The sequence below is a fragment of the Pleurodeles waltl genome, chromosome 7 (genome assembly GCF_031143425.1).
Source record: "Pleurodeles waltl isolate 20211129_DDA chromosome 7, aPleWal1.hap1.20221129, whole genome shotgun sequence".
Classification (NCBI taxonomy): domain Eukaryota; kingdom Metazoa; phylum Chordata; class Amphibia; order Caudata; family Salamandridae; genus Pleurodeles; species Pleurodeles waltl.
Window position 1 is genome coordinate 914,979,403 of NC_090446.1, and position 15,219 is coordinate 914,994,621.

A 15,219-nucleotide genomic window follows, 5' to 3' on the forward strand; every position below is an offset into this window, starting at 1 on the left:
GTTCCTACCATAAAACCCACGCAGAACTGACGCAGTGGAATTTAGAACTTTTCACGGTGTCACCCTGTGACTTGACTGCGTCAAAATCCTTTTGCCTGCTCAGACCAGTTAAGGATTGACACACAGCTTTTCACCTAGGACTTTCCCCTGTGTTCTGATGCATTGCTGGAGTTACGTCAGTTTTACGATGCAACTCCAGCAATGCGTAACTTTAGCTCCAACAGTTGCATCAGAATTACTGACGCATCCGTGAAAACCTGAGCTCTGTATTATAAATGCAGTGCATCTTTGGCATTTGCATCTAGCACAAGAAATCTGACGGTTTGATGCTGATGCTTCAGTTCTTGTAAATGAGGTCCTCAGTGTCTACCTCAATCACCACTTTTACAGAATTTTCTTTAAAGCCAATATCATAACTCTAATTAGTGTCTCTGTCCCATCTTGTAGCTATCACTTATTTATGACAGAACCATGAAGATTTATCTGTGTGTATGAAATGTAAATTTTCCAAACTGAAGGGGGGACTTGAATTCACTTCTCCCATCCTGCCTGTAATTCGGTATATCCACGAAACAGGCCTACCGTTAAGACTCTATATCATGGTCAAAGGTTGGCTTCCTCTTAAATATATCTCATTGCACATGATTCATTGTAGTTGAATACAGTTCGTATAATTTGTAGGCATATTTCTTGTAAGTTCTACGTTTTGCAGAATTTTCCACATACAGGGAGTGCAGAATTATTAGGCAAGTTGTATTTTTGAGGATTAATTTTATTATTGAACAACAACCATGTTCTCAATGAACCCAAAAAACTCATTAATATCAAAGCTGAATATTTTTGGAAGTAGTTTTTAGTTTGTTTTTAGTTTTAGCTATGTTAGGGGGATATCTGTGTGTGCAGGTGACTATTACTGTGCATAATTATTAGGCAACTTAACAAAAAAAAAATATATACCCATTTCAATTATTTATTATTACCAGTGAAACCAATATAACATCTGAACATTCACAAATATACTTTTCTGACATTCAAAAACAAAACAAAAACAAATCAGTGACCAATATAGCCACCTTTCTTTGCAAGGACACTCAAAAGCCTGCCATCCATGGATTCTGTCAGTGTTTTGATCTGTTCACCATCAACATTGCGTGCAGCAGCAACCACAGCCTCCCAGACACTGTTCAGAGAGGTGTACTGTTTTCCCTCCTTGTAAATCTCACATTTGATGATGGACCACAGGTTCTCAATGGGGTTCAGATCAGGTGAACAAGGAGGCCATGTCATTAGATTTCCTTCTTTTATACCCTTTCTTGCCAGCCACGCTGTGGAGTACTTGGACGCGTGTGATGGAGCATTGTCCTGCATGAAAATCATGTTTTTCTTGAAGGATACAGACTTCTTCCTGTACCACTGCTTGAAGAAGGTGTCTTCCAGGAACTGGCAGTAGGACTGGGAGTTGAGCTTGACTCCATCCTCAACCCGAAAAGGCCCCACAAGCTCATCTTTGATGATACCAGCCCAAACCAGTACTCCACCTCCACCTTGCTGGCGTCTGAGTCGGACTGGAGCTCTCTGCCCTTTACCAATCCAGCCACGGGCCCATCCATCTGGCCCATCAAGACTCACTCTCATTTCATCAGTCCATAAAACCTTAGAAAAATCAGTCTTGAGATATTTCTTGGCCCAGTCTTGACGTTTCAGCTTGTGTGTCTTGTTCAGTGGTGGTCGTCTTTCAGCCTTTCTTACCTTGGCCATGTCTCTGAGTATTGCACACCTTGTGCTTTTGGGCACTCCAGTGATGTTGCAGCTCTGAAATATGGCCAAACTGGTGGCAAGTGGCATCGTGGCAGCTGCACGCTTGACTTTTCTCAGTTCATGGGCAGTTATTTTGCGCCTTGGTTTTTCCACACGCTTCTTGCGACCCTGTTGACTATTTTGAATGAAACGCTTGATTGTTCGATGATCACGCTTCAGAAGCTTTGCAATTTTAAGAGTGCTGCATCCCTCTGCAAGATATCTCACTATTTTTGACTTTTCGGAGCCTGTCAAGTCCTTCTTTTGACCCATTTTGCCAAAGGAAAGGAAGTTGCCTAATAATTATGCACACCTGATATAGGGTGTTGATGTCATTAGACCACACCCCTTCTCATTACAGAGATGCACATCACCTAATATGCTTAATTGGTAGTAGGCTTTCGAGCCTATACAGCTTGGAGTAAGACAACATGCATAAAGAGGATGATGTGGTCAAAATACTCATTTGCCTAATAATTCTGCACTCCCTGTACTATTTTCTTTTAAAGTTCACCAAGACGTTAGGGATGACAGAAATGGTTATATAGCCAACTTTCTTTGTAAATGTCCACACTCTTACTGGTAAAATATTGTATCATATTTAGTAAAAATATAATCTTTGTTCAATTGATTTGAAAAAAAACGAACTGTTCATATGCATTATCAATGCATCTTTATCTATGCAACAAGGTCTGGAATTCAGTAGTTACTGTATTCCCTGTTGTTATACATTTCCCTGGAAACATGGTATAAAGGTACGACAAAACCAATACGATTTACGGAGTTCGGAAGTCTAAGGTGGCGTTCCTTTATAAAATGTGTTGTTTTGCTGGTTCAAGAATTCTAAAAAAAAACCTGAAAGGCCAAACATATATTCATTCATGCATTATAAACTTACACAATAGCTTACCTTCAAAGTGAGAAAGAAAGGTACGTTAAAGTATTTCTCAGCTCTCACACCCCTTATATATGAAAGCTACCAAATTTGAGAAATTGTTCACACCTGATAATATTAGTATGAATACTCAAATGCAAATGCACATTTAGTAGTAGCAAACGTTAAAAAAAAGTTGCTTGTGGGTGTAATTTAATGAGATGAACTACCTTGGAATAATGGAGACATATTTGATTTTTTTAATCTTCTGTCGTTACTTTCGAATCTTTTTTCATTAATCTTGTTTTCAACCACCTTTTATTCGTTTTCTAGAAACTGATATTGCATTAGTCACACCTACCATCCATTAGGAAAACCCACGAGCCACAGGCTGTTAAAATAAAAATTATACTTTATTGCTTTACAAAATGGTTTAAACTCTCATAGAGAAAGAATACTTTACAAAATACGCGGATAATACACAATCCTCGTATTAAATACACTTGGTGGATGTGCCGTCCATGCAGAGGAAGTGTGTTGGAGGCAGGATTGAAGGAGGCATAGGAACACACATGGGCAGGCATTGCTTCTAATGCCGTGCAGAATAATATATAACAACACACTCAGATTCAGGACCACAATCATTGGAGGCTGCAGTGACAGGGATGGAAGAGTGGAAGCATTTAGAAGGGCAAGTGTATGGCTTTTCACCAAGGTTGTGGCCTCACTCAAAAAATGGTAGTTTGGACTAAAGCAGTTCTGGACACCATTAATTGACCCTTGCCAATAGGCATTGGGAGTATCAGTGCATTATTCTTAATGCGGATTGGTGAACTACCACTTTACTTCTTTATACAGATAAGATTAATTTTTAATTCCCTCTCAACTGTGTACTTAGGCCCATATTTATACTTTTTAGCGCCACATTTGCGTCATTTTTTGCCGCAAAAGTGGTGCAAAGTTACAAAATAAAATTGTATTTTGTACGTTTGCGCTGCTTTTGCCTCAAAAAAGGTGTGCAAATGCGGCACTAAAAAAAAGTATAAATATGGGCCTTAACGTTTTTCTAATGTTAGGTCAAATCTAATGGTGAAGAAATTATCTCTAGTTAATAGCCTTCGGATGCCGATTCCCACTAGGGGAACTTTCAGACCACTGACTTTGATGGGGAATTTTAGAGTTAAACCCATTTTCTGAGGAATGTACGATGCGTTTTGAAAGCTGATATGATTAAGGATTGTAGAACCACATAAATAGGTAGTCTTTTAAACAATGGCACTCTGAGTCTATGTGCTATAATGGGAAAATCATCTTGAAATTACTTCTGGTCCATACAAGCATTCAAAGCTAAATAATTGATGGTGTGGTGTGATTCAGCCCATGCACACATGAGGCACGTCTGGTTGCACTATCTGCACAGAGCTGTTCCCTGCTGGTAAGTGAATCATGCTACAGAGGCCGACTTTTAGCTGTCACAAACGCAGCCACGCATCTTGCCTCAGGCCACGGAATTGGGAACGAAAGTTTCATTTGAAGGGGGGCTCCAAGTGGATTCTATTGGGCAGATCAGGTAAGGGTTAAGATAGGAGGGAAATGTTACAGGTCTGTGCTCCCCTGCTACCTGCGCACACTATGGACTGGGAGTTGTGCAGGCAGTAACACGTTCGCTGATTGGTTATTTTGGAAAGAAGGGGAAAAAATACAATCATTGAAGGCCATGTGAAAAAGACCAATTGCCAACTTCCCATCAAGTACTTTGTACAGAGCAAAATCTAGAGGCCTTTACTGCATTTTGTGGTCATGTTAACAGTGTTCTTGTAAATAAACTCTGCATCGAGCTCTATGTTACTGTCGCTTACGTACACTCAGTATATTTAATATTGCAGTGGTTTCACTACTTACACAGTTAGTATTTATAACACTGTAATTCGGCAGCACTCTGGTTATTAGAAAGTCAGTACACAGGTCACTGATGTGGGCTCGCTATTACTTTTTCAATAGACCTGCTCCTTGAGCTTTCTCTAATTACACAGTCAGTATATGTGCTACCGGAGTGATATCAAGGATATAGTCCCTAAATAAAGACAGAGTTCCCTTACAATTTCTTGGCCAGCACATCTAATACTGGAGTGCTTTCACTGAATGAATCATCGTACAAAACACTGAAGCGCCCTCACAGTCAGCGTATCTCACTCTTGGGTGATTTGTGGCAGTGTGTCCTACGCTAAGATTCTCCGACTATCAAACAGTAACAATGTGCATGTGATACCATGCAGCTCTTCTCTTTCCTCTTCTCGCCTTGTGTTTCCAGCTCAAGTGTCTCTCTCCATCCATACTCCTGTTTTTTCCATCTCGACTTGATCTATTTTGCTTTGTGAGCATCATCTTTTCACACACCCTGCCAAGATCCGGTACAGTCACATCAGTCTCAAGGCTGCTATCATAGCACAACCTCTTTGGATCTTAGCTCAGATTCCAGGGCCAGCCCGGTAGAGGGCCACTTGATACCCCATTTTGACCAGTCTTTCAGTCATGCCTGGATTCCTGAGGCTGAAAGACACCCTTGCCCTGAGGCCACGCGCCATTGGATCTACGTAACAGGTGTCCTTAACAATCAGTAAACAAATAGTGTCCCTTGCCAGAACTTGGGACCTGATTTTACCGCAAGCTTGGAAAACATGCGGTTTGTATTACGCTGCTCAGTATCCTTTTGTTAGAAGTCTGGTTTTCGTCATGCCAACACATCAGCAACACCATCTGAGTACTGTGTTGATACCAGAGTGCAGATTTGCCACACTTACATTTTACATGGGGATAGATAAGCCAACCAGTGACCAATCTTAGCAACATACCAGAGCAAGGCAAGTTTATGTTCATCTCCAGCTGAAGACAGGAATCCATTTGACTTGCAAATGCTACGCATTTAACCAAATTCTCTCCTTTGGCAGTATCAATGCTTGGGAATGTGCAAGAGTGTTGAGTAGCAGGATGCCAACTTTAAGCCTTCAGGGGCCACAACAGGGTCAAGGATGATGATGCTTGAGATTATTACTTCAGTACACTCAATATGTTGAACCCACAGGTGGCTTTGGGCTTCTGTTGCACCTTGACTACCATGTTCAAAAGGTTCCATCCAGGGACCAGTGGTCAGAAGATAACTTCCTCTGAACTGCCATAGTCACTCTCCACCATGTCTGAGTCCTCGTAGTTAGGGACCACCAAGGACAGGGCTCTGCGAGTTGGGGCTGGCCCCTCAACATCAGCATAAGAAGGCTGTGCTACACTCAGGCGCATACTGACCCGCTTGTAGCCAGGGTTGGGCTGATACTGGTTCCCCTCTGCTAAGGGCAATGGATAGTAACTGATGGCGGTGTATTCATTCTGGCACTGGGAGGGTGGCACCTCCTCGGGCCGAGGGATCATCAGATCTTCCAAGTTTTTATTGCTGTAGAGAGTGGGAAGAGGTGCCCGCTTGTTGGTCTGGTCCAGTGGGAATGGGAAACCGCCATAGAGGTCTGCATGCTCAGAGTCCCTGGGAAGAGGAGGCAGAGGTGGGGGAGGAAGTGGCCGATGTGTGATCTCGTAGCGCTGATATTCTTGAAGTGCTGGAGTTCCGTAACTTGGTGGCCAGTATGTTGTTTCAGCAGGATGCACTAGAAGGAAAGAAGAGAAGAGAGTCATTTTGATGGCAATGTTTCCTGTAACATCGATTTGATCTTATCCTGCACCAATTATTATATAAAAGAGGTTCAAGAAGGGGTCTGTAGGTGACGGTAACATGCAATGAGCGAGCTTGGTGTTTGCTCCCAATGGTGGCAATAGTAAGGTTGATTGTCAAAAGTGTTTTGAAGGTAATGCAGGATGATAGAGGGGAAAAGGGGTCGCTACATAGTTTAGAGTTGCTCCACGGTCCACTACTTTGAGCAGAAGTATCTATAGGACTAGAATTTCTTCTTTGTAGAATATATATGCATTGGCTGAGATTCAGAAATGTATGAGGGGTATCTAGGCAAGGAGGGGTCAGATGGAAGAGAGACCGAAAGAGAATGGTTTAAAATTGCGACAATATATAATGGATACAGTGCAGACTGAGCGATGAGGAATAGAAAACAAGAGAGTAGATTGAGAGGAAGCTCCCATTCGCATCACAAGGATAAACAGAAGCCTCATTTTACTAAAATATCAATCTCAAGGAAGAATTGGTTGCTTTCCAGATAAAGGGTGGTATAGTCTGCATCTACAATAAACCACGTCTTGGATACCAGTGAGTGATGACCTGGTGTCAGGTCACTCAGGAATATTATGGGAAAGGTAGAAAGTGGCTTGTAGTTGCCCGTTCAACACATGCAGCCGATACACCGGGAACAGGCTAACGTTGACCACAGTCGCTTCCTCTCTACTGATTCAGTCTTCAGAAGTATGTCTGCCAGGTTTGCCAGCAAGCATCAGCTCCTATCAGTAAGCAGAGTTGGCAAAAATATTTAAGAAATCACTCTCCTGTGAAAAAAACATAGAGTTCGGTTTCTGGACCAATATGAATGCTTGCTTTAACTTGCTCCAGGCTGGGTCAAATTTATTTTGTCTCTGGCATGTTGTAAGGTTATGTAACGCTGGCAGAGATTGTGTAATTGCCAATTACAGCTTGATTACAGTTACTGATGTCATTATTGCAATAAAAATATACAATTCCATTTTAGTCAGAAGCATGGACGTCAATTAGGGGTCGCCACGGGTCTCAGTTGCGACCCCCAGCTTGCCCCTTGCGACCCCTGGCACTGCCTCTGCGGCCCCTGACCTCGGAGGTGGCAAAATGAAGTGCCCGGAACACAGCGACAGGTCGTGCTTATGGACGTTGATTGGGGCTCCACTGCCTAGTTTTCAATCCGTTTTTTAAAATTGCACTATAAGTGAATAATATATTCACTATTAGTAATAAAAAAAATGGAGTACAGTTAGCTGGAATATGATCCTCTTTGGTAATTGAGTTAAGTAAAAAACACTTTGAAATGTATGTTGTGTGCATGCGTGCTGGTGAGAGTGTGTTTATGTAAAAGAGAGTGTGTGTATGAGTGAATGTGTCTTTATGTAAGCATGTGTCTGTAAGTGAACGTAAAGATGAAATGGCGTGTGATGTCACTTCCGCTACCCCTGGCATTTGGGTGATTTGACGTCCATGGGCAGAAGATTGTTTAAGATTCTCAGTCCTTCCACTGTATTTGCACCAAACTGTGCTAAAGGCACGCATACTAATTGAAATTCTATTTCCTAAACCTACACTCTTAATTTTTCATTGTGGAAAGTTAAATATTCAGCAGTTCCAAATATTTCCAGCATTTGCCTATTACTATACTTACACGACAGAAAAGGGATGTGCAGTAGGGCAGAGTTAGGGTAGACAAGCTCCGGTCAGTTTATGCACCTCCATTATTCAAAGGCAGCAGCAGAACTCAAAAGTTACAAGTGCTCTAAAACTCCCGTCTACCGCCTGTACTTTTCACGTTTTAACCTTCACCTTTCCGCACTACAACAAATAGGATTCTGTTGAGGGCTTGAGGGTGCAACCAAAGGTCACCCAGATAGGGTGGCCACCTTGCACGGAGACAAATTACAGACAGTGACCTTTAAAATCCAGGAAAGGGGGCAGAATTCAGGATAGACAAATAGGTGAAGAAGTCAATTTTACGGACACAGCTGCAGGGGTTAAGCAGTCATATAAAAGTAAATAAGTAGACAGCTAACACAAGGAAGTCAACATAGGTTTATGGCCTCTGATTTGTATTACAGATATCAATGTCGAGCAATAATTTATATGTATATGGACTTATTTAAAGAAAACAAAATAGAGGCATAGCAATTTTTCTCAGTGCCAAAGATATCTGTCTGTGAACTAAAATATTACCTCTGATACGCCAACTTGTCGTTGCTTGGACCAAATCGCATGACAATGAATTTGCAAATGCGTGTTAGCATCAGTTAGAATGGCAAAGGGGGAGGCTATTGCTGCTGCAGGATGAGGCTCACATGCAGGAAAAAAAAGAGTATTTAGTTCTCCTGAAGAAGGAGAAATCACCAGGGCATGGTACTAAACAGTGAGGTGGAATGGAGCAAGTTTGGGCAGGGGCAGATGTAGGACTCTTAATAAGGTGACAGTGTTAGTTAAAATGTAACATTTTAAACTCTAAAAACACTGAAAATTCACCGGTTATAGTTAACTCAAGCAACTTTAACTTGCACCCTCACCATGTCCTATTTATGACTACACCACTCATATCATGTTCTGTGATATCACTGATTATATGACTGTGTAAAGCCGGGTCCTGAGTTATAGTTATTTGAGTTATCTGGAAATGGTGAAGTTCAATGATTTTTAGACCTAAAAAACTGTTGATGCACTAGAGTTTTCTGATTCCTCGCAACTACTTGTGCCCTGCCGTCTATAACATTTCCTGCTTCAGAATGTCCCTGGGTGAGGGGATCTTGCAAGCAGGAGGCTGGACCCTTCCAGAGAACACCAGTAACTGTGATGTTGGGCAGCTGGAGCAATGCAAGTTCTGGGAGCTATGCGATAAGGTAGCAGATGGGTGTGCAGGTGGGCAGGATAGGACACAACCGGGGGAGGCAACCCTGGAAGTTGGTGGGTACTGCAGCGCATGGGACTGGCCAATAAATCTTTTGAGCAAATTAGGTGGGTTGTGCTGGCTGCTGAGAAACTGCACATGCTCAGAGAAGGAGACTGGGGAAACTGATGCTGAGAGGGCAAACCCCCCAGATTCCCCATTTACAAAACTATGAATAGTTGCATTATTTGAATTGCTCCTCATAATGTATATTATGAGACGCAGTGTGAGTTCTCGCACTAGTTCTCCATTTTATTTTTCTCCTTGAAGTCCTTGTTCTGTGCAAAATGCCCACTGTGAGCATTCTGAATTCAGCTCTCTGTCTTGACTACAGAAATTATCAATTTCTTCTTGAAATGTCTGCCAGCGTGATAAGACTCCTTAAGGCTTAGACAATTCCAATTACGGAATTCAGACAGTCTCTTTTATTGTATTAAAAAATCCTGATACAAATTTTGATAATAGACCACAGAGGAACGCAAACACCTCCACCTTCCTACCCTCCATTCCTCTCTGTGTACATAACGGTATGTGTGCGTAAGAAGACATTGAAAACAGGCATTACATTGTAGCTACATACCAGAAAATATTGGTCATTTGCATTATTTCCTCCATGGAAGGTAGATAATGTAGCAGAGAAAAGAGTGTGCTGAATCATAACAAAATAACAAAATGTGTTTGTCATTTTTCTCCCCATCCTTTCCCTCTTCCCTCTTTCGGTTTCTTTCTCTTTTTCCCTTCCCTTTTTAATTTCAATTTCACCTTCTTTTTCGTTTTTCTTTCCTATTTTCACTTTCCTTTTCTCTTTCAATTTCCCTTTCAAATTAACATGTCACCTCTTTCACTCCCCACGCTCCCTTTTCTTTCTCATGGTTTCTGTTTCAGGTGTTCTTCCTGCACAGAAAGAACTGTAAAAGACCGAGGGATTTAGGGACCTTTAGTATTTTTTGTTGAGTCTGGCACTTTAATCTACATCCCATCTAGGTGACTTGCTCTGTTGGGAGGGGGCTAATTTCTTATAAAACTGGGCAAAGAAGTAGACAAATTCACATTATTTTAAATAGCCTGAAGAAACAGTGGTAAGATAGAAAGATGTCCTAATGTGAACGGAGGCACTCACCGAAGTCATCACCTTCCCAAGTGCTCTTCACAATGGACTCATTGTCGGAGCTCGAAGGTGGAGCTGGTGGGAGGTTGGGTGCGACACTACACACTACAGTTCCACGTGCTTTCTGAGTGTTTCCAGAGCCAAAGGATGTGAATTCTGGTGCGTCCAGCTGCTTGCATGAGCCAGATGCATCCAAGTTGTTCTGCGAACCAGTCCTTATAAGATTCAATTCAATTGGTGGTCCAGCACCTTGCGTATCTACACCAATATTCTTGGAGAACTCGTTCTTCAGGATAACGTCAGGGTCTTCCTTGGGGACAGGTTTATGGGCCATCTTCCGACGTTGAAGGTGCTTTTTCAGGATGATGAAGGCTCCCACCAGGATACCAAGCCCGAGGACACCGGCCACAATCTCTGCAATCTCGCGAGGCCCTGTCACCATGCTGTAGCTTCTTGTCTCAGGCAACTGCCATACCTCGCAGGTCGGGCCCCCATACCCATCAGTGCAGTTACAGCGTGGGGAGCCATCACTGTCACTCTTCTCACAGTGCCCCCCGTTCATGCAGGGAGCCTCTGGACACCCTAAGACATCATCCTCACACCTGCAGAATAATGGTTGGGAAGGGAGAAAGAGGCAAGAACACACATTAATCTTCTGACTTCAACATACAATTAATTACATTCTGTCAATAAATATTCTCGAATTAGCGGGTAGGTAAGAGTTTTCATGATCCCTTAGCAAATTAGAAGCTTGAACCACGTACTCAATTCTGCTGGGCTATGGCTGACTGATCCTGACACTATATGACTGGAGACCTCCAGGAATAAACACTACTATGAAAAAAAAAAAAACACTTCCATTCTAGCTTAAAGATGGTCTTAGCATCAACTCAACTTCTCCTTCCTGCAGGTGGAATGCAGAGCCAGCAGAAGACAGTGTGGCAGAGAATGCATGTCAATAGCAGAAACACAGGAAATTTGTAAGGTGACAGTGAGCGTGTTCGAGGGAGGAGAAGAAATACACGAAGCAGGGCAAAACAAGCATTGACAAAGCCAATAGGTCTCACCAGTGCTTAATTTGTGATGAAATGGTGGTTACAACTGGGGTTCACCAGCACTCGTTTGTAGGTGACACCACCTTTTTTACTCATCAGACTGCGACCCAGAGCAAGAGAAAGAGAAACACAGTGAGGGAAAGAAGAAGGGAGATAAAGACGCAAAACAGTGGCAAAGGAGATAGCTGGGATAAAAAAAAGCCTGCATGAATGAGATAAAGGCACACGAGTGTCTGGTGGTGGATGAAAAAAGCTTGAACTGAAATGAAGACTATGCAACCTCAGTATTCGTCTCACCCAATATTTGATAGCGCTAGCGGTAGACTTCTGAACAAAACTTTGTGCCACAGCACTTATTCTTTTACAAATTAAGCACTTGGTCTCACCCTTTTAACCTAATGACTTCGAAAATGCATTTTGCCAATGCTGTGCAGCATCAGGAAAAAAGGAAAGAAAACCACAATGATGTTTATGCATCATGACCCTATTGGTGACCACATAATTCCATTTGCAGATGCATACATGATGATGTATGCACATGCTTGTGTAATAATGTGTGCGTGCAGCAGCAGAATGATGTGAATGCCATTTTATTTATTTTTTAATTTACCATAATGAGATGGCAGACACCACTTGGGGCTGTAAATAAAAACAAATATTTTTTACAACCTCCAAAGCATTTTTTTTTTTTTTTTTCTTCAATGAGTGGCCCGGTAGCAAGTGGCAGTTGCCAGGCACTTCAACATTTTTTTTAACAATACATATTTTATTTTAAGGACCACAAGGGACGGGGGAGAAATAAAAGAATGTGTGAGGGGGAGGAGTTACAGAGGAATCTAAGGCAAGGAGGAACAAATAAAAAAATATGTAAAAACCAGCATGGGGTAAGCATTGGATGCATCAGTGGAGGAGGGAACAACACAGAGCACTTTGAGAAGGGCATAGATATTTGAGAAGGCTATGAAATGCATATAGCAAAAACACAGTGCATAGAGAGGAACCAACATGCGCACTTACTTTGAATGCTAACAGCAAAAGAAAAAAAAGTGGTTTCCCGAATGTAAGCAGAAGAATGATACAAGCAATCCAATCTAGATTGAATGAAGAAGCTGTTCTCCAGTGTAGCAACAAACAAAAGGAGAAAGTGAAGCAAGTGAATAAGAAGCAAGCAAATGAGAGTGACGAGAAAGCAAAGGACAGCAGTGGACTGACTCAAAGCCCACTGTACATTTTTGGTATAGTCCACAAGTGATCTTTTCTAACTAATATCTAAAAGTTGTCTATAGCTGATACAGTGTAAGTAATAGGCTAGGATAGGACAACGTAGATAGTAATGGCTGTGAGTACAATTGGGGGAAGGTGCTAGTTGATGCTAATATTTTTGTGCTGTTTCACGATGATTTGGATGATATTACTGTTGATATTGTGGGGAAGCTCATGAACATTTGAGGAGACTGTGAATTTTTGGAACATGTGGTTTTGTTACAATTTGTCACTGATATTTAAGGGGCTTTGTCTGAGGATTTGTTGACTTTTGGGCCACGCGAGTGGGCATTTTTTAATTGATCCCTACTCAAACATAGATTTGTGCATGAATTGGGATCACAAGTTTCCTGGTAATTACCACATCCCTGCAGTTTCCCCCAGATTAATTTTGTCAGGTCAAACTTGTTGAAATTCACTGAGGGAAAGTAGCAGGACAGGCGGATTTTGGTGCACATTTTACCAAATATGCATGTTGTGCCCCATTTTAAAAGGCACAGCTTGGAACATTCAATCATGATTGCACATTTAAATTCTAATCCCCGGATTATCGGATTTTAGAAGTGCGATAAGTATCACATTTTCAACTATGCCACTAACAACAAGAGCATTGATGTTGGTATTCTGGGATGATTACAGGTAATATAAAAAAGGTTTTCTGATGCTGATTGTTTTAGTATATTGTGTGACAATTTTGTTCCATTTGATGAACTTCTGAGACCACTCAAGAAGGAAGAGAAGGATTTCAAAATATTTGTCATAGGACATTTTATGATTTTTCTAACTATTTGGCAGAGTGAGAGTTGAAAGTTCCATTATGATCTTTTTTTAAATAGGAGGTAAGCCCAACCTCGCCATATGCCTAAAAATATAATATTTTATCAATTATCTTGTCTACATATTCAGTAAGTTGCTAAATGTTGCTAATTTCTGCTTAAAAGAACATTTCAAGGTAGACAGAACTTTAAAACTCCACTAAACAATTGGTTCTAAAATCCAATTAATTTGAGCAGTAGCAGGTTTTTGACACGTTTTAAAAAGTATGTATCTACTCTATTTTGAAAGTTTTCTTTGCATTACATCTACTCTATCTCCATTTATGTCAACATCAGGGCAGTGCACGCTCTACGGGTGACAAGAATGCAAAAACCCAACAGTTTCAAGCTAACATAACTTATGCATTGTGATGATATGACGTTGTTTAACCTTTTGCATGGCAGAGTTTAATCTTAAAGACTTATGTTCAGCATGCATATAAATACTGTTGACATGCTCTGTACTGCTGCAGGTTTCCAGACTGTGTCAGGGTGTGGTCCCCTTCCAGGGCCTTCTATAGAAGCTTTCCCTGCAGCATGCCTGGGTGTGGTTTGTGGGCTGGGCCAAGACTCTATATAAGGGAGCCAGCCCAGCTCCACGTACTCACTATTCCGAGGTCCCGCTGCAGAGTAGCAGCAACTTCCTGAGCTCCTGTTCCGGTGGCCTACTTTGATTTTCCAGGCCTCTGCCCTTCATTTACATTGGTGATCCTTAATCAGGGCGGTAAGACGGAGGTTGGGCTGGGCCCCCGACCCCGTTATCGAGGACGCTCGAGTTCTTGGGCCTAATTCTTGCATGATAAACCATTTAACTCTTGCGCGTGTGAATGTGCGCTTGGGCATTTCGTGGCATTTGCATGCTGATACTCGAATCGGCAAGACGCGCGATTCATGTTCTTGTGATTTAACCCTTGATATTCATTGTGCGCTACCATTCTTTGACAGTTACATGGTGGCATTCGAATCGGCGAGATGCGCAATTCATGTTCTTGTTATTTAACCCTTGATATTTATTGTGCGCTACCATTCCTTGACAGTTACATGGTGGCATTCGAACCGGCAAGACGCGCAATTCATGTTCTTGTGATTTAACCATTGATATTCATTGTGTGTTACCAATCCTGGGCAGTTACATGGTGGTATTCGAATCGGCAAGACGCGCTATTCTTTCCTCATGCTTAATTCATGTTATTCATTGTACGCTACCATTCCTTGGCAGTTACATGGTGGCATTCGAATCAGCAAGACACGCAATTCTTTCCTCATGCTTAATTCATGTTATTCATTGTGCGCTACCATTCCTTGGCAGTTACATGGTGGCACTCGAATCGGCAAGGCGCGCAATTCTTTCCTCATGCTTAATTCATGTTATTCATTGTGCGCTACCATTCCTTGGCAGTTACATGGTGGCATTCGAATCGGCAAGACGCGCGTTTCTTTCATCGTGCTTAATTCATGTTATTCATTGTGCGCTTCCATTCTAAGGCATTTACTTGGAAGTTTTCGAGTTGACAAGTCGCATGATTTATTCCTCGAATCTACATGGTGTTATTCATGGTGCACAATCCTTCTATGGTGTTTACTATCTATGTGAAAATCTGCAAAGTGGGCAAATTCATGTTCCGACAATTTGAGAAAACAAAAAGGCCAGAGGTCTAGATGTAATGTGGTGTGTTCCTAATATGCTTTC

General features: G+C 41.8%; 1 protein-coding gene across 2 annotated transcripts in view; it reads right to left on the reverse strand.

The window, feature by feature from the left end:
• Nucleotides 1-3,065: 3,065 nt before the first annotated feature.
• Nucleotides 3,066-15,219, reverse strand: part of FAT2 (FAT atypical cadherin 2) — a 234,157-nt gene continuing 222,003 nt past the window's right edge. For both annotated transcript variants that reach the window (XM_069199589.1, XM_069199588.1), the window contains exons 23-24: nt 10,409-10,998; nt 3,066-6,324 (exon numbers count right to left, since the gene is read on the reverse strand). In XM_069199589.1, coding sequence (XP_069055690.1) covers nt 5,819-6,324; nt 10,409-10,998 — 1,096 coding nt within the window. In that variant the 3' untranslated portion in view covers nt 3,066-5,818. The remainder of the gene's footprint in view (nt 6,325-10,408; nt 10,999-15,219) is intronic.